This window comes from Eurosta solidaginis, chromosome 1, assembly GCF_040869045.1.
Source record: "Eurosta solidaginis isolate ZX-2024a chromosome 1, ASM4086904v1, whole genome shotgun sequence".
NCBI lineage: Eukaryota > Metazoa > Arthropoda > Insecta > Diptera > Tephritidae > Eurosta > Eurosta solidaginis.
This window is the reverse complement of record NC_090319.1, coordinates 338794716-338815126: the sequence shown is the minus strand read 5'-3', so window position 1 is coordinate 338815126 and position 20411 is coordinate 338794716. Positions and strand designations below refer to the sequence as shown.

At 35.2% G+C, this 20411-nt stretch overlaps 1 protein-coding gene across 1 annotated transcript in view; it reads right to left on the bottom strand.

Annotated features, from left to right (window-relative positions):
• LOC137237940 (uncharacterized) overlaps positions 1-3418 on the bottom strand; it is a 36764-nt gene extending 33346 nt beyond the window's left edge. Inside the window, exon 1 of the mRNA XM_067762333.1 lies at positions 2173-3418. Within this exon, the coding sequence (XP_067618434.1) occupies positions 2173-2752 (580 nt within the window). The 5' untranslated portion in view covers positions 2753-3418. The remainder of the gene's footprint in view (positions 1-2172) is intronic.
• Positions 3419-20411: the final 16993 nt, after the last annotated feature.

The window sequence follows — 20411 nt, the reverse complement described above, 5'->3', positions numbered from 1 at the left end:
AACACAAAAAAAGTTCCAAATCCAATATTTTGTTTTTTAGTTAACCTAAAATCCAAATAATTAAATTATAAATTATCGTGGCAATACTGCTCTCCTTGATTGCATAACAGGGGTTGAAATGCAACGCAGCAAAAAAAAAACCGCCAAAACTGTCTGCTTTTGCTTCACGCAAATCTTATTGGAACATACTCAAGAGAAACTACAAAGTACCTACTACTTATGACACCGCATTCGTCCTTGCAAGGAAGTCACACTACACTACCGAGTCGCTCTCTCATAAATACAAAGAAGAAAGAAACAAAATAAATGAATCAGGTGATTCAGGTATTGCCGCCATTCAATTTTTGCAGGCAATCGCACATTTATATGTGAATGTAAAAAAATTGGCGGAAAAATTACACGATAGGAAAAAGAGTAAGAATCATCTAAGGCAGCTGTTCTTAAGTTTGATTTCTTTCATAATTTTTTATACAGCGAGCAAAATTGCAAGATTTTATCAGTTTTGCTGGATCATCTTATTTTAACTTTACATATTGCGAGTTATTATTACGTTAAAACTTTGTCTCTATGTAAACTCTTCAAAAGTGATTGATATACATATTGACTGCTGAGTGGAATATCACGTTATCTCGGCTGCCGTTTCGAAAACGCACCATCACAGAAAACGTTTAAATAACGCCCAATTTCAGATTTTGTTTCCAAAACGTCCAGCTCATGATTAATTTGAAGAACGCCCTATCACAGATTTTGTTTCAAAAAACACTCTAATTGAGCTCAAATCCAATGAATTTTGTCATTAGTTTGGGTATTTATAACACAAAAAATCCGAGATAGGGCGTCGCCGAATTTTGAAATAGTGCGTTTTTGAAACAAATTCTGAAATAGGGCTTTCTTTAATCAAATTCTGAAATAGCATGTTTTTTTGAACATATACTGAGTTAAGTCGTTTTCGAACTGGCAGTCAAAAAAGCACAATTACGCTAGGCGCCGATAAGTCAGCAGAAGTACCATTTAATTGGCATTTCAGTGACGTGGAAGATTGCTATAAGATTGTGTTATGTACGTACAAATTTGTTGACTTGGGATTTGAATTTAGAACATTCAACTCTTTATAACTTTTATTTTTTTGTCCTCTTAAACCTGAATATTCAGGTGTTCATCGCTTTGACGGTGTCCCTTATTCTGACATCTTCGGCATGTGTATATTTAAGAGGTTGTCTGTGATATGTATATAACTTTGAATTCTACTATTATGATCGGAGTTCATGCTACAATACGTTTAGAAATAAAATAAATATATAAGCCGCTATATGGTGGCCACCGTGGTGTGATGGTAGCGTGCTTCGCCTACCACACCATATGCCCTGGGTTCACACCCCGGGCAAAGCAACATCAAAATTTTAGAAATAAGGGTTTTCAATTAGAAGAAAATTTTTCTAAGCGGGGTCGCCCAGCGACAGTGTTTGGCAAGCGCTCCGGGTGTATTTCTGCCATGAAAAGCTCTCAGTGAAAACTCATCTGCCTTGCAGATGCCGTTCGGAGTCGGCATAATTGTAGGGAAAATCAAGAGGAGCACGACGCAAATTGGAAGAGAAGCTCGGCCTTAGATCTCTTCGGAGGTTATCGCGCCTTACATTTATTTTATTTTGATATAAGCCGCTACTAGAATTTTTCAGGAAAAACAGATTAAAAGATTTGTATTCCCCAAAACAGTATAGAAACATTTTCACAGAAAACAAATTTTTTTGAGGAAATTTGTACGAAAAATGAAGCAATCAAAATTTATTACTTTTGTCACACAAGTGAATACTAGAAAATATATCTGTCAAAAATGTGAGGTTATGTTGTTGACATCACCCTTAATTTTTGCATTATGCCTTTCTAAAGTTTTGATAAGAAAACAATTTGAATTGAAACTCATTTTTTTTTTTATTTTATAAAGTGAAATTGTGCACATTCCGTACTTCTGCCGAAAAAAGTTTGAAGTAATTAATTGAAAAAAATTATTTTTGGTTTGCCTGAAATATAATAATTTCACAACAGCTTGCAATCGGAGCTCAAGTTCTATTTCTTATAGATACATACTTGTAAAATGAGTTTTCTTTTAATTTTAAATTACTTTTACAATTTTAAAGTAGATATTTTAAGCAATGAACATTTTTCCTAACTTACCAGTAATTAATGTCTGCTTGCTGTAGGGTTTATAGCGCGCAACCTCATTGAGCGCCGCATCGTTGGCAGTACGATTAATATGAATCGTTCTCAATTTAGTTTTTGTAATCATTGCTGTTGGTGTCGTCTCAATTTGTTCTTGTCGTCGTAGCGCTAACGCATCAGCATCAACTGCATCATCACCATCATTACCATCAATATCGCTTGTAGTCCACTTATTCCGCTTACGCTGCTGCGCCTTTTCATGAGCTTCCAGTTCTTTTGCTATTAAATCGGGCAACAATGATTTATCATCTTTTTCTTCTTTTAACAATTCTGAGACTTTCGAATTTTCCTTTGTTTGCGCTATGGGTTCAATAATTTTATAATTTTCCAAACGTTTACGTTGACGCGCATTTTCATTATCGAGTTGTCGCACCATTTCACGTTGATCCGGTGTACCGAAGAGATTTCGTCGTACACCACCCAGTGTTGTTGGACGCACTGGTGGTGTTGGTGGAGTCCTAGCATTTAGAGGTGTAGCGCGTATGCTGCTGCTATTCGTATGTAATATAATTGGATGCACTTGGCAGGGTGCCATTTTTGTTTTTTTTTTTTTTTGTTTAAGTATGAGATAGTTTTATTTGTGTAATAATATTTGAATATCGTCAGCTCTCTTTTGATTTTCTAACTTTGCTTGCTTGAGCATGCACGGGCATGTACCTAATGCGAGTATAACTTTTTTTCTTTTCTGCTACACTACGCTGTTGGTTGTGATTTATTTTTAGTTGTTGTATAACTCGCGCCTTTTCACTTTTTGTTTGCTTTTAAATGCATTTGTACGTATGTATGTATGTATTTATCTCAGTTAGCAGGCACTTTGGCTTTTTTTCACTTTGTGCGCAGTAATATAATATATGTAGGTATTCACTATTTTAGGTATTTTTTCTCATGCACTGCACTTATTGCTTGCTCTCGGTTTTTTTTCTTTGTGTTACGTTTGCTTTATACTTGTATGTATGTTTCTGTTTAATAATTTTAAATTTCTCACTTGGCGGTTTCTAATTTCTAATTTAATTTTTTTTATTTTACTATTTTCTACACTTTGCATTAATACGCGCCAATTAGACAGGAAAATAAGCACACAGTCATCTACACACACACATATGCGATATTCGCTTTGGGGTGTGTGTAGAATAAAATTACAAAAAGTGTATACACACCGCAGTAAAATGAACTTTCTTTCAAAGCGTTCGAAATACGAATGAAAATTTTGTACTCAACAACTCAACAATGGCCGCCGACAATTGCTAATATCACAACGAACATGTTCCACAACTCGTTGGTTTGAAGAATGTAGTATGTGTGTATGTGTGATGTGTGTATGTGTATCGCTTGCACGCGCAATGTTGCATTTTCAACGTATGTTAATAACATTTTTTTAAAGCAGCATAGAGGACTAGTTTGAGTATTTCGGTACTACGGCATATTAAAATGCAGAGAAAATTCTTGGAAGTTAATAAATAATAAAATAATATTTTAAAAAAGTAAACAAAAAATGATCAAACCCTGAACCACAATAAATCGAAATCTATGCTAATTTTCTTTTGACTTGACATTCTTCGGCACGGCGAATTTTACGAATATGCATGCTATTATTTTAGCTCTAGAAGCTCATTTATCCCCTTTAATGACGCTTTAAGTATTGCAGTCGTTCTTTCATAGTTACACTCAGAAAAAAATTTCTGCCGATTGAAGAAATATGGGAATGAAATGGCACTTAAGTAATTGTTTCCTCATTCGCTTGGCCATATTTCTTCAAAATGAGCGAAAATTCTTCAAATTGAGGAATTTCTCCTCATTTTGCAGAAAATTTGGCCATGCGAAGAGGAAAAAGTTTCTTAAGTGCCATTTCATTAAAGTTTTTCTGAGTGTAAGCGTACTCTAATAAGCTGTAACTTGCTTAGCGTATAAAACTAAAGAAAACGATTTAAGAGGTCAAAGGACATAAGAAAATATAGTTTTTTAAAATCGTATTGCAATTGCAATAAAAAAAAACGTTTTAGCTGTATATGCAAGAACAAAAACAGGTATAATATTTTTCTAATGCCCTCTCAATATAAGCTTCAAACTTTGGAGTTTTCTTTTACCGATATTCACCGAGTCTAAAGTTCCTTTACGACAAACAAATTTTTGTTTAGTTTGTTTAAGTGAACTGTGAAAAATATGTTTAGAAAATATTTTCTCTTTAAAATTCTCAAAATTACTTGAAAAACAAGACCAAAAAGCTTAAATAAAAAAGCTGCAATATGACTTCAAAAACCTTCCAAAATTCCCATCATGTATATTCGATATTTATCAAGTTCCAAGTGACAATTACTTTTTACAATTTTAGATAAGTTGTATTTTTTATATAGAGCTGCTCATGGAAATGCTCCAATAAATGTCTCCTTATCATAGAGTTTGTACTAAATGGAAGAAACACAGAGATTAGTTCGAAAATTGCTATGCTTTACTCCAAAATATATTAAACAAATTTATTTAAGTGTTATAAAATAGTTCATACATATGTTAAAAACGGCGAACAACTGAAAAAAATCGCCATGTTAACGAAGGGAAAAAACTGATTGAATTTCCCATATGCGCGAACGTAATTTTGAGTTTTTAGCAAGACCGCGCTGCTGGAGTAGTGATACTAATATTCAATAGAACATATAGACCAGCGTGCATAATTTTAAAATTTCCGATTTTTTATCTAGAACATTGTTGAGCTACATAGGTGTGCGATTAAAAAAATAACATTAAAATTGGCGAAATACAAGTCAAATTACTAGCATTATCAATTACCCACCAACGATTTAATATGTTTCTTACTCGTAATGCAATTGACTATACTTTATCTGCCCTGAGTCGTTTTCTCTCCTTTTGGTTAAGTGGGTTTCTTTGGTTTCAACAACACTGTTGGTTGTATATTCGTGTTGTGTGTTCGCAATACTTGTTCACATCATACCATACCTTTATACCCAATCAAACATGTTTCCTTCAAACATGTTTTCTTTTTGTTACTGCGCTGCGCAGCACGCGATTTTTTACCAACCATCTAGCGTCAACGTTGTAAACAACAATACCAGCTTTGTTTTGCTCGCTTATTTCGCGTTTTTTAGCAGCACGATTAAATTATAAGCAAACATATGTAGGTACACATATAAAATGTATTTTTTATTTTCTTATATTGTAAAAATTTGCAAGCTTATAAAAAAAGCAAAAGTTTTTGTTTTCTTCTGTTCTTTCGCCAGACGTAAGTTGGCAATTGCCAGTACCTAGTAGCAAGTATGTATATACCTACATATGTAGTATATATAAATATGTTTATAATTTTTAAACACAGAAATCGCATAGCACGAAAGCGTTTCTTGGTTTTTTTCTGCTTATTTCCAAAATTGCTTATTCTTTCTTTTTTGCCTTGTTTTGGTAAGCGTTTTTTTTTTGCATTGTGCTTATGCGACTCATTCAGTTTGCCTTTTTCATTTTATTCATTCATTAATGAATATTCTATTTTTGTTAACAATTTGTTTATTTACTACGTCATATTCACGTGCTTTACCTATATATTGTTTCATTCATGCATGTATACACACATATGTACATATACATAATATATGTTCGCTTACTTTAAACCGGAAAAAGGCGCATTCGTTGCCGGAACTAAATTGATTGTGAATTATGACAGGTGCGTACATATGAATAACGATCACGTATGCATACATACATATTCATATAAATAAAAGCTTTTATTTGTTGGCAGACATTTATGTATGTATGTATGTATGTAAGATTGTTGATCGTTTCATTTAAGTGTTAGGATAGGCTACGTTACAAATTAGGATAGGTTAGTCTTATTATAGAGATAGAGAATATTTTTGGAAGTTCAATCATTCAAGCGGTCTTATATTCTTGAGTGGCCAAGTCTAGTTGGGGGGTCGACTGTTAATACGCTACCAAAAATATCGAGAGAGGTGTCAAAAGACGCGTATTGACCTCGACAACAATAATCCGAAGGCGGAAAAGAAAAATTGTATCCCTGACCGGAGATATTTGAAGTTGCAGTTGACATGTTGTTGTAATGTTGTAGTACCCACAAAAAAACTTGTGAACCTAAGTGTTTTGCGCGGATATAGTTTTGGTCTCCAAACCGGTGTTGGACCCACCCAGAAAGGTGTTCTGCGCAAAAATACGATGGATACCACCCCCGGTTTCGGAGGGACCCGCGAGTCATTTTTCGGTTTTTCGTTAATGTCTTTTGGGAGAGTTAACATTTCTATTTTCCGCCCTCGGGTTATTAATACTGAAGTCAATACGCGTCTTTTGATATTTCTCTCTATATTTTTGGACGCATATTAGCAGTCGACCCCTCAACTAGACTATTACCGAGATCATTAATCAATTGTTTTTCATTGATTGTGATTTTACTGAAATCAATAAGATCAGCATATACATAAATCTAACTATGAGAATTGTGTTATATTTAGACATATGTGCTTGTGCCTTGTACTAGCTAGAGCAAGATACTGCTGGCGGTTACCGAGGTGTGGTGGTAGCGTGCTAGGCGTACCATACTGAAGGCCTTGTGTTTAAGCAACATCAAAATCGTAAGGAAAATGTTTTGGCAGACACTCCGAGTGTATTTATGCCATTTAATTTTTTTCCGCGGCAATACATCTGGAAGAAAAACTCGGCCTAAATCTCCCAAGAGGTATATCACTCCTTGTATTTTAATTTTAGGATACTGACAGGCGTTTCTTTGCAAGACCACCGTTATTTCCGCGTGTTGATCTAATCCTGATATTGTGACAGTGATTTTCTAGATTAATTTACTAAATCCACTTAGCGGGCTCTTAGACCCTCATTTTAATGTTGTTTGGTTGCTTTCCAACCACAGCCACCCAGAAAAGAGTAATTGTTCTATAATTAGCTCCTAACCGTAGCAACCTTGGGGAAATTAAGCACGATAAGCACTGCTTCTGGCAGAATAACCCAAGTCCCGTCGATACCAATTATTCTCGGTTGCATCTATTAAGCTGAGTTTGGAACACGGATAGATAGTGCGACCTGTAATTGCACTGAGACAACATCTATTTCATTTCCACACCGCATTTAATTTTTCACCTTCTCTTTGCAAACACTGTTGCCATTCTAGTACGAGTATCTTCTTAAGCGAAAATGCTACTTAATACTGTTATAAAATTGATGCAATGTCCTTCAAAGCAGAGTTGTTTACGATACGACTGTGACCACGCTGCTCCCCCTTTCAGGACTCAGACTCCTCCAGTTTTAAAGCTGACCTTGTTGCGGTTACAGGAATCTGCAGGTTAAACGGTAATATTTCCATTTTTAGCGCCATCCGTCGAAGGCAATGTAAGTCCCCTTGTTACCATACTATCGCCTCGAACGTTAGTATTTAATATAGGATCACTTTGAGTATATTTTTGCAAGAGTAGAATGCAACTCCACGCTTCATTTATTATATTTTTTTGTTGAAATGGTGGGATGCGAGTTAAATGTACTATCTATTTAAATGCCGCGGTACTTTGCCGTTAAAGAAACCTACAGCTCGATGCAGCAGAGTTGGGGGTAGTCGAATTCGGGCGATTTCATTTTTGTTACTAAAAAGGATCAGTTCCTGGTAAACATTGAGCCCGCTGGAGCGGTTCATAGTTGTAGCCTATGAAGCGCCGTCCCTTCTAGAGTTTCGCTTAACATAGAGGGAACGAACCCAAATCTTCAATAATTAAGTCGCCTGCATATGATACTACCATTACTCCATTTTCATTAAGTTCGAAGTAGTATGTCGTTCAGTGGGATAGTCCCAAGAGTAGGGGCAGAAAATCGCTATTGTTATAGCCGATACTATGGTAGCTTATTTAGTTCCGTTTTTCAGCATCGATGTTGTCCATTCGCCTATATGGCTTTCTACTCCAGCGTATAGCCGCAAGTGGAACTTTCTAACGGAAATCCAAAGGAACAATCATTTTCAACATACTTTCATCCTAAAGAAGAAGCTGTTAGATGTGTGAGTTGTACATACCAATTGGAAAGATGGTTTATGTGTTGTTAAAACATTTTATGAGTAGGCATTAGTAGGCTGTCTATGTGGGGGTTGAGTCTGTGTGCGTTAGAGTTTACTCTACTACAATATCTACCAAGGTAGGGTGCTGGGTAAATTGACAAAGTCGTTTGGCGACCCTACTTCTTAATATCAAATGGCTGAGTCAGATATTGTCAGATTTCGTCAAAGCGCTTTCGGAGTTGGAGCTTATTTTTTCCATTTTTCAAGATTCCAAAATCAGACCTTCATCGTGTGACACACTTATATACACTCGATGAAATTTTGTTGTCAAGAAGCTCTCATATGATAGACAACTAATAATTTTTCAACTCGGCTTCCTCTATAAGAGTAAACTGCGACTTAAAGATGTTACCGAGCAGTAGGCGCATATTTCGCACACATTCAGTATAACCGCAGAGAATAATTCACTAAAAAAAGTGGTACTACGACGACTAGGAAACGAAGGTCGCTGCTTATAGGATTAACCTGCGAAAGGGCGCAGTATTTATCGCTGTAGCGCTACAGTGACGCTAAGATAAAAGTGGCGTTCCGAGTACTTCCTACAGGATTCATATCAATACCTCCCTTAAAAATAAATAAATGTAAGGCGCGATAACCTCGGAAGAGATCTAAGGCCGAGCTTCTCTTCCAATTTGCGTCGTGCTCCTCTTGATTTTCCCTACAAATTGGCCGGACGGTACCTACATGTTTTATGCCGACTCCGAACGGCATCTGCAAGGCAGATGAGTTTTTTCAGATGAGAGCTTTTCATGCCACAAATACACTCGGAGCGCTTGCCAGTCACTGCCGAGGGGCGACCCCGCTTAGAAAAATTTTCTTCTAATTGAAAAACCTTATTTCTAAAATTTTGATGTTGCTTTGCCCGGGAGTTGAACCCAGGGCATATGGTGTGATAGGCGGAGCACGCTACCATCACACCACGGTGGCCGCCGCCACCTCCCTTAACCTTGGGGAAATATTTCGAAGGTTACAACAACAACAAAGAGACGCCTAGTTAGAGGAAAGATAGTGTAGCTGAAATGTTTGAGTTCGAAAATATATTCATTTGTCCCAGCTTTGTTTTGTTGAAAGGACGCTCTGGGAGCTTCAAGTCCTCTCTCGACCGTTACTGTAATTGGAACTACTATAATGGTAACCATAACTGTAATCGTAACCGTAACTATCACAGTAACTGTAACATTACCTTTGCTATAAACGTAACTGTAACCAAAATCAAACCGAAAACATAACCATATCTGCTATCATGCACACGACGGTAACTGGAATCGTAAAGGTCATCGCAACCTTAACCTTACGGTAGTAGTAACTATAATATCACCCGTAAGTATCTGAGATCATTAACGCTGCCTTAGCAGTAACAGTAACCGTGACTATAATAATAAACAGAGCAAGTTTCCACAACAGGTTCGTCTCTGTCTTTGTTTGACTGAATTGATCGATTTTTAAGAAATTTCAATAGCTTATGCTATTTTTCCTAATCTATGTTTAAACAAACTGATGTACGAAGACTTTAGTGAAACACTGTACATAAAAATGCTGAATATTCGAAATTTTTGCATTTATGAAAACTTTTATTGAATGCATTAATTGAAATTAATTTCATTTTACAGAATTTTAATTTTATCATTAAAAATCGAATATCATCCATATACTGAACCCATAAAGTCGCTTACCGTTTCAACCTTCATATCCGCCCTTAATCCACCAGATACTTAATACATACATATGTATGTATGTAGATAGTAAGCACGATATCTGCGCATTCGCAATTCCCAATTTGCGTCGTCACTGCACCATCAGCAACAATAGTAACACATACACCTCTTCTACTACCTATACCTCTTTACTCTTATCCCGCTTTGCTTAACCCTCGCGCCAAAAAGTAGCGTCACAGCCCAAAAAAAAACCAATTCCAAAAATCCATCAACGTACGGGCAAAAAGTAAAATTGGCTGCTGACACACGCACTGCGCAATTGTTTTTATTCTAGCTCTAGGTGTTGTTGTTGCGATTTTTGCAGGATATTCGCCTGATCCTTTACACTACACTCCTTTCACTTTTGTTACAAGAACAATGAAATTTCAGCTTTCGTTCGATTTGAATGAATGAAATACTCGTAAATTCATTTAAAGGTAAATGTGTTTTTGTCTATTGTAGCGAGTTTAAGAGGTAAAGTGAATGTGAATCGTTACCATACTATATTTTTTTGGGCTACAATTCACCAAAAGAGGACCAAAATTATAAAAAAAAGAACCAACTTTAATAAAATTTTTTGCAAACAACCTATCTGAGCCATAGTTTTTAGCACAGCATTTGATTGTTTGACAAAGAATGAAGGGAAAATTGTCCAAATGTGCGCAAATATGTACAAAGATGTTTAATTAGTAATAATTTTGCTAAAAAACTCCTATAACGCAGTTCTCAATTAATACATTAGACTACCGCGGGTTATGTGCCTTCGAATATTTTCGATTTGGGCATGCCTTTGGTAACAAGCGACAAAAATACAGAGATCAGAAAATTTAAGGGATAAAAAAATTCGCTCCCGAGGCAGTTGTGCTACACCTTTTCCAGTTTATAATGAGAATATATAACTTTGTATTGAGAAATATAATTTTATATTGAGAAAACGCAAATCAATAATGGGAAATCCAACTTTATAATGAGAAAATAAAAATCGATAATGAGAAGCGTAACTTCTCATTGAGAAAATATAAATTGATAGTGAGAAATGTTACTTCATATTGAGAATACATAAATTGATAATGAGAAATATGTATTGATAATAACAAAAGATAATTTAATAATGAGAAAATATAAAATTTTTAGAATGAAAACTTGCAATTAAGCCGATCTGGAGTCGGTGAGCCAATGCTGCAATATTTCGGGGATACAGCATAAAGACAATTAAATTATAGCGATGTTTAAAGCGCTCGGAAGCGTAAGGTCAAATACGGAAAACATATTGTACCGAACTTTTTGAAAACTCCTGATTATTTTACAGCTTCTGTCAGCATTCAAATCTTTGAACGGTCGAATAAATAACTCAAATATTAAGTATAGCAATATATATTTTATTTACAGCTGCAACATCTTCGTTGACTATGGCGGTGTTACTGGAATGCATAGATTGCTTTGAACGCATCTACAAATATGACAAACTTCACTGTGTGTTTAGGTCTCTACTTGCATATCCACTAAAACAAAACATCTGGTTGGAATGTAGGTATGTGCGGTATGGCTCTCGCACATTCCCCTCCCGTTAACACATTTTTTGATGCATCCTTTACTCCTTCAAGATACTACCATATTTGCCCGTTTACTTAAGTAAGATTTTTTAAATTATCGAATTCGCCATCCACAACAGACATTTTTAAGTTGTGAACGCGTATCAATTAAGGTCCACTTAAGTAAAAACAAGTACAAATAAAAACGTAAATTTTTTTATTTTCTCATTATGAGCTTACATTTTCTCATTACCAATTTCCTTTTTCTCAATATGAAGTACTGTTTCTCATTATGAATTTATATTTTCTCAATATGAAGTTACATTTCTCATTATCTGTTTATAAAATTACATTTTTCATTATCAATTTATATTTTCTCAATATAAACTTGCATTCTCTCATTATAAACTTCAAAAGGTGTAGTAATTAATCGTACTGTATATCAGAAAATACATATTACGATAATGTTCCCAATTGCACTGCAATAATATTTGACTTGCTTTCCGATTAACTGGATTTAGACGTAACAAAAAAGTTAGAGCACCAATACGTTCAATATTCGAAAAAATCTGCTTCCTGGTGCTGGGCGCATGATTAATTAATTGTAGGCCAACCATTTTTCCTCATAGATGCTCTGCTGTGGGAAACGAGCCTCTCCTGTGGATATCTTAAATTCATTACTACAAGTTTACCAAGAAACCTTTTTTGAAAGTGTCAACATTTCAGCGAAATCGGTTATCCCAAGCTTACTCGTACGTTGAGTAAGCATTGAAAGCTCCATACGTATAAATATATACTAAGATGGGTTAATTGATTATTTGTTGACTTTTACTTTCAAAAATCGATTTATATAAGAATTTTGAAGAGCGGCCTAGTTCGGAACTTTTTTCAAACCCGCCCCTATATCCGAACTTGATTAAATGACGCCCTGTCTGAAGATTTCATGATATAGCTTATTTTATTCGTTCACAACCCTTTTAGAAATCTTTTATGTAAAAGGGGGTGTGCTCCATAACCGATTTCGACAATTTTTTCTTCCATGGATTTCTTATAGAAAAGGCAAACTCTCTACCGAATTTTGCTATGATAGCTTTAACGGTTTTTGATTTATGATTAATAATATTTGTAAAGTTGATTTTATCTCAAATTTTTATCAAGTGTCTCAATATTAGTCACACATTTCAAATTTCAACATTCTAGTTATATTATTTTTTTTTTAGTTATATTATTACGAAATAATCAGGTTTTTTGTTGTCCAAAATATTATATGTTAAAAAAGTGGGCGTGGTTATTGTCCGATTTCGCTCGCTTTAAATGGCGATGGGAGATGAGTGACAAATGTCAAATTTCAGTAAGATATCTCAATATTGTGGCGAATTTTGACATCGCTAGGCTAGTTAATAATCACGAAAAAACAAAAACATGAAGCAGCCACTCTTATGTACAAGGCAACAAAGAGATGCCTCACACACACAGATGTAGTCATCAGCCGAAGTTTTTACTCACACATACACACGCATATATGTACCTCAATTACCAAGCAGGAGATACAGCAGTTCTAGAAGGCGAAACGTCTAGACTTTAGTAGAAATATGCGAATGAAGCAACGGAGAGTATAAAAGCAGCGCAAGCTGAGTAGTCAGAATCAGTTTGATTTAAACACGCTATCAGTTGCGAATTGAAGTTTAATTGTGAAGTATAATTGTAATACTCCCAAAGTAAACTAATAAGGACCATTTTGCAATACAGAATATTGGAGTGATTTATTCAACAGTTTAGCGATTCGAACGTTAACAGAAGGTTGCAAATAAGCGGAATTTCCCAAAATTCGTTACAATATTTACTCAAGTTATCGCTATCACAGAAAGACGGACGGAGGGACAGACATGGCTAAATTGGTTTTTTTAACTTGAGCATATTGATATATGGAAGTCTATACTTATCTCGAATCGCTTATGCCGTTCAGCCATTATGTTGCCAACGTTAATATACTCTGTGTGCAAAGCACGCTGTGTTTAGAAGAATAAAAATTCAAACATAAAATTGAAGAAAAAATTTTGTAAATTTTTTTCGACCCAGTCTAATGTACATAAGTATTACAAATGAACGTGTATTTAAGTACAAATATTGAAGTAAAACTAAAATAAAGTGAATTGTAACTTTTGCAGTCTGTAATCCAATGGATGCTTCCATAGATAGATTTAGTGCATTCTAATAGATACATAGTACGTGCCGCTGCTGCACAGTTGTGGCTTTCAGCGCCTTCCGGTAACACTTTGTGTGCTAAACAAAATAAAATCATTCATGGTTTTTGCGCTATAAACATACAGAGATACTACCCTATAAGCAAGTAGAGAAACAGTCAGTAGTCTCGGAAATCGTTTGGTTGACGACGTGCTGTGCCATTGTAATCAAATGACAGAAAGAAGACAACAACAATAACAAGTACATCAACAACAATTAGTAATTTAGCAATAAAACATAAAAACAGCGATGAAAACAGCTTGCACTAAAATGCATTTCCTCTAAATGTATGCGCCGTGTCAGAATGAATTCGAATTCCGCATTTAAAAATATGCAATGATTTCAAAGAAAGTCAGCAAATCAACAACAACAAAAACATTTCAAAAAATGCTAATTCACGCGCTGTAGCCAATGTGCAATTTCATTGTTGCACTTGAAATATACCAGACCCGGCCCGACTATCAATTGCAAATTGCTGGAACAGCATTGAAAACAGCTGTTAAAATGGAAATGTGAAAAAGCGAAAAAAGCGGTGCGAGTGATTATATGATTTGGATATATTTTCAGGCTTCTGTAAGGGGCTTTATAGTATGCATGCAGTTCACATAAAGGGAGAGCGTTTTACTTACCGACTGAAAGGGATTTAAATTTGTTGCTATGGTTGTATGTTCGTAGTTTGGCTAATTTATTTACGCACCAATAGTGCATCTCAAGCGTTGGGGTCGTTCGTCGCGTGCTCGTGATTCCGTGTATGTAAAAGCATTTACTTACACTCATAGAGAATGTGAATTGCGCACAGTGGGCCAAAACGGTGTTAAATCGATACTTGTCGAAATCTACTTGTCGGCAAACACTACGAGAGTGTATTTCTGAGATTCAAGGAGTTGATAAGCGCAACAACAAAATTTTATAGCTTCAGAGCTTCCGCAACCCAATTGCCAACCTCACCTACGTGGGGTGAATCCTGTTACAAATATGAGTGTACCATACACATATTTAGCAGGCGAGGCTCTGGCGACCCCGAATTCCTCATGGAACTAGGGGGTGGGAGTGCGGGATGACCTAGAATGTTTAATGTGGTCATATCAATCGTGACCGAGCTAGTGTCTTAATGGTGCATTTTACCGGCACGTACAGGTAAATCTCCTTTAACTTTAACTTTAACTTTAACTTCAACTTTAACTTTAACCTTAACTTTAACTTTGACTTTAACTTTAACTTTATTTTTAACTTTAACTTTAATTTTCGCTTCAACTTTAACATTCACTTTAACTTTAACATTCATTTTAACTTTAACTTTAACTGTAACTTTAAATTTAACTTTAACTTTAACCTTAACTTTAACTTTGACTTTAACTTTAACCTTAACTTTAACTTTAACTTTAACTTTCATTTTAACTTTAACTTTAACTTTATTTTTAACTTTAACTTTAGTTTTCGCTTTAACTTTAACATTCACTTTAACTTTAACTTTATCTTTAACTTTAACTTTGACTTTAAATTTAACTTTAACTTCAAGTTTAACTTTAACCTTAACTTTAACTTTCACCTTAACTTTAACTTTAACTTTAACCTGAACTTTAACTTTAACTTCGACTTTAACTTTAACTTTAACCTTAACTTTAACTTTAACTTTCATTTTAACTTTAACTTTAACTTTATTTTTAACTTTAACTTTAATTTTCGCTTTAACATTAACATTCACTTTAACTTTAACTTTCATTTTAACTTTAATTTTAACTTTATTTTTAACTTTAACTTTAATTTTGGCTTTAACTTTAACATTCACTTTAACTTTAACTTTAACTTTAACTTTAACTTTAACTTTAACTTTAACTTCAACTTTAACCTTAACTTTAAATTTAACTTTATTTTTATTTTTATCTTTAACTTTAATTTTCGCTTTAACTTTAACATTCACTTTAACTTGAACATTCATTTTAACTTTAACTTTAACTTTATGATAGAGATCCAATTTTATGTATTTGGCCTGTTGCTAACACCGAACTTTTTCGAACCTTTTCGAACCTTTTTTGACAAATATCCGTTACGGTTTTTTTTTGATTTAGTCGCCAAGCCCGCGATAAAATCTATGCAATAGCTTAAAAATGTATGGCACTGAAAAAAATGTGTATTCAAAATTGATTCATTAAGAAAATTAAAATTACTCCATCCAGTTATTGTTTCGCCCTCGGAATTTGAAATAAGACTTGGAAACTTGTATACTCCTTTATTTTGATATTATGTTAATGGTATTAAAAGCCAGGATAAGCCGCATGTGCGCGTCTTGAGATGTTCGAGAACCAGGGTCGCAAAATTTAGTACTTCCCAAATATCTGAAATACTTCTTCGTGGTCTCATCCAATTCCAGTCTAACAACCGCAATGGAATTCACAGTCTTATTTCTCCTTTCTCCTTTTTGCGTTGGTGGCGTTTAATAATCCCAAAGCGAAATTAATTCAATTGACATTAGTTCTTTTTTGGATTTGGAATTAATGTCATTTACATTAGTTCTCTTTCAAAGGCGAATTAATACCAATTGACATTAGTTCCATTGACATTATTAAACGTCACCATCTGAAAACTAGCGACTTGGAATATTTCTAACAGCAGTACAGGATGATAAACATGTATGCAATACTTCCCTACCCTCTCCTGCCCAAAATTTAACTTTATAAAGAATACGAAATAGTACACTGTGTGACATTGGAAAACGAAAATAAAGTTCATTGCATTGGTTGCACTTCATTAGGAAATCCACGTCAAGTTGGTAGTGACAATGAGTGTGATAGAAATGACGGTCGCCAGAGAAAATGGCATCGTCCGACGACGCAATGCTAATGATGGTGTTGACTAACACAATGATGATAATTATGTGCTGGCAATGTAAATGGAAAGTCAAAATCCATATGAACGTGAAAACGAGAGCTAACAAAAGTGAGTTTTGACAGGATGTTCACTTTTGCCTTGTGTTAATTAAAATGGGACTGTGTGGAATGCAGTGCTATGAAATGGGTGTCATAAGTTGATATTTTAAATTATAATAAAGCATTTACTTTAATTGCTGTTCTTGAAAATCAAGCCAGACATATACATATATATTTTAAAATTCAGAATTTAAAAATTTCTGTTGGGCTTAGATATGCTCGGTGTCCTTGTGTTGTAAGCATAGTGGCTATAAAGTATGTCATTACTACACACAAGGAATTTTCTATCGCAAAGGCACTCAAAAATATTTTCCTCTTGTGATCTCTTGGGGAGATACAGATTTTGCGGTAGAGGAACTGCTCTTTTGCTATTGTAGAATAAGTATCGCCACTTCTTACTAGGTATACTGAAATTCCCAAAAGTTGCCGTTATCTGGTGAATATTCGACCACTGCTGGCCAAAGAAAAGTGATTAATTCTGTGCCTTACAATCTCTGTATCGTTGAGTGATTTATTGCACAAAATATGGCCATCTCTGCTCAAGCGTATAAAAGTTATTTTTAATGGACTCGTCAGATATGTATCGATATTTATTCCTGCCCAAACATGCTAACTCTCTCCGTTTCTGTCTCACTCTACCCATGCCAACAAATCTACATCTTCTTCTGTCTCATTGTCGTGCTTTCTTTACTGACAAAATTGCAATCAATCAGGTACAAATTAAGCAAATGGCCACTCGCGGGAAGCGAGCAAGATAGAACCGAAGTATAAAGGCAATTCAAAGTTAAACTTTTCCCTAACAGTTTGGTATCTGTCTTGAAAAAATGCTAGATTTGAGGGCTTAACGGACCGAATTCGATTGAGCACAAAAATCCAGACTTTACTTAAACTTTTGTTTCCATCTTTCGTTCGGCACCCACAACGCATAAAAAAATTTAAGAGTTATCCTAGGAAAAATTTCGAGCTATATATTCAATAACATTGGAGCGAAGTATTTCAAGAACAACTAGCAGAGTATCCGAAGTTGATCGGGCTGAGCCTGCTTTTATGAAAATAGACAAAACTAATCTTAAAAATTATCCGATAACGACCAAGCTATAAAAATCACATTAATGGCTTACTATATGATTTGCACTATTTATGTATATATTTTTATGCATTCATCTTCTTTTTCTTCCATGCAATTTCTCAATTTCCCTTCTTTCTCTCTCCATTATCGCTTTATCATTCGATCATCCTCTCTCACCATCTGCCTTTCCTCACCCTACTATGCTCGTATTTTTCCCCTTGTTTTCTGAAATCATTTTGCATATCATTCATCTCACATTTTATCACTGACTCCTTCCTCTCCCTTTATGCATTTTCCTATTCATCTTCATCTTTTTTACTTCATTGCCCATCCCTGCCAGTCTCCTCTAACCCTTATTATTCTTCACTTGTAGCTATTAAAATACATACCATCGATGTTGATGATCCTCCGGAAAATAGCACCATCAAGATACAAGCCCGACCATCTCGGGAACCATTTGATATGACTACGTTGAGCCATCTATGTCATCAAACCCCCTTCATCCAAAGTGGTGATCGTTGACCCCAAATTTTCAGGTATTAAATTAGCAATTTTTTCGCCTCTTTAGATAAAAATAACGATCACAAATTTCATTTTTGAAAACTATAAAGTCGAAATTGGTAGACTTCAATGGTTTCAGCGGACATCTGCTATAAGCGGAACCATTGTGAAACAACTTCGCGGTAAAGTCAAGCAAAACATTTAATAAATAAAAAAAATGTAAGGCGCGATAACCTCCGAAGAGATCTAAGGCCGAGCTTCTCTTCCAATTTGCGTCGTTCTCCTCTTGATTTTCCCTACAAATTGGCCGGACGGGACCTACATGTTTTATGCCGACTCCGAACGGCATCTGCAAGGCAGATAAGTTTTCACTGAGAGCTTTTCATGGCAGAAATACACTCGGAGCGCTTGCCAGTCACTGCCGAGGGGCGACCCCGCTTAGAAAAATTTTCTTCTAATTGAAAAACCTTATTTCTAAAATTTTGACGTTTCTTTGCCCGGGAGTTGAACCCAGGGCATACGGTGTGATAGGCGGAGCACGCTACCATCACACCACGGTGGCCGTCAAGCAAAACATTTCATTTTTAAGTTTTTACCGTTGTACTGCACCACAGAGAGTATATCATAACATAATGGACTTGCCTAACTGATCAACTCTCTGGGGTTAGTAGAAAAAACTGAATTCTTGGAAATAATAAACAGTGGGCACGAGGTTTTCATTCGCATTGGACTCTGCCAAAATCGGAGTGGGGTCTGATTGCATATACCTGTTATTAGTCTAAAGATTTATAAATAAAACACTTTTGCAATCCACATCGCCAATTTCCTTAAAATACCAATGCAATATCAAATTAAAAGTTTATTCTGAACGGGTGATTTAAAGAACTCCTGCAAGTGGCAGCATATATTTGGCGCTCAAAATATTTTATTTCAATTTCTATTCGTTTCATTCTTCTCTTATTTAGCTCAAAAAGTTTCTTGTTCAGCACAGGCATGCTTAACCAACGAACCGATATCATTTCGTTACGATAATTAACGTTAATAAACGAAACAAAGTCATTTCGTTTCGTTTATTAACGTTAAAAACGTCAAATTAACGAAATGATTTCGTTTCGTTTTCCGCCATATCAAAACGGAATCAAATCGTTTATGTTCATTATTAATTTCAAACTATGCTGGCAAAGCTGATTGATGGCGGAGTCATTAAAGGTGAAAGCAATAGTCAAGCTGATTGCAACTTTTCTCATGAATTTTGACAGTACAAACATTTCTCAGAGTGTTTTTGACATTACCACCAACGAATTACACAAACAAATTATATGGAGTTTGTGTGTGTATGTGCGCTCGTTGCTACCACCTTACGGCTTCACCATGGCTATAGCATTGCCAGCACAATTCAAACATAAAGTATCACGTTTTTGTTAGCGTTTTTAAAGTTAACGAAAGCTTTTCGTTTCGGTTAAAAACGAGATACAATTTATCTTGATAATTTCTTTATCGATAATATTTCGAAGTGTTTCAACGGAAACGGTGGAAATTTTTTGATAAACGATTAGCTTAACGTTAAGGTGCATCCCTGGTTCAGCATCATAAAACTTTTGCGCCAAAAAGCAATGTTGAGACTCAAACATACTTACATATGTACATACATGTCAATGGCTCAATAAATGGTTGGTAACTACTTTTGAATTTATATCTACCTTGCGGTTTCCAATGCATCATTCTTAAACATCTGAAAATACAGGACACGATCTCAAGCATCTTCCTGTTCCTCACTTACATATTTAAAAAAAATACGTAAGTAAAAATAGAGCTTTTCAAAAAAATTGCAACGCCACTTCGATGGCTCAACATAATCAGCTGAAACAACTCCAAAAGGGAGCAACAGTAACATCTGCTCACAATTCCCATGAATTTTTGGGCAGCTCAAAATCGTTGTTTCTGTGTTTGTGGCAAAGGTTGGCTGCATATTGAGCCAGACAAGTGTTGTTGTGATTGTTATTTTGCGCGGGATAATGATGTTTGCATGTTGAGCATGAGTATGTACATTAGACCGTATTCTAGAAATTAAAGTGAGTCATTCATATTGAAAGGAAGCGAAAGAAAAGGAAAGGAGGAAAATAAAAAGAAAGGAAACGAAAGAAAAGGAAGGGAAGGAAAGGCAAG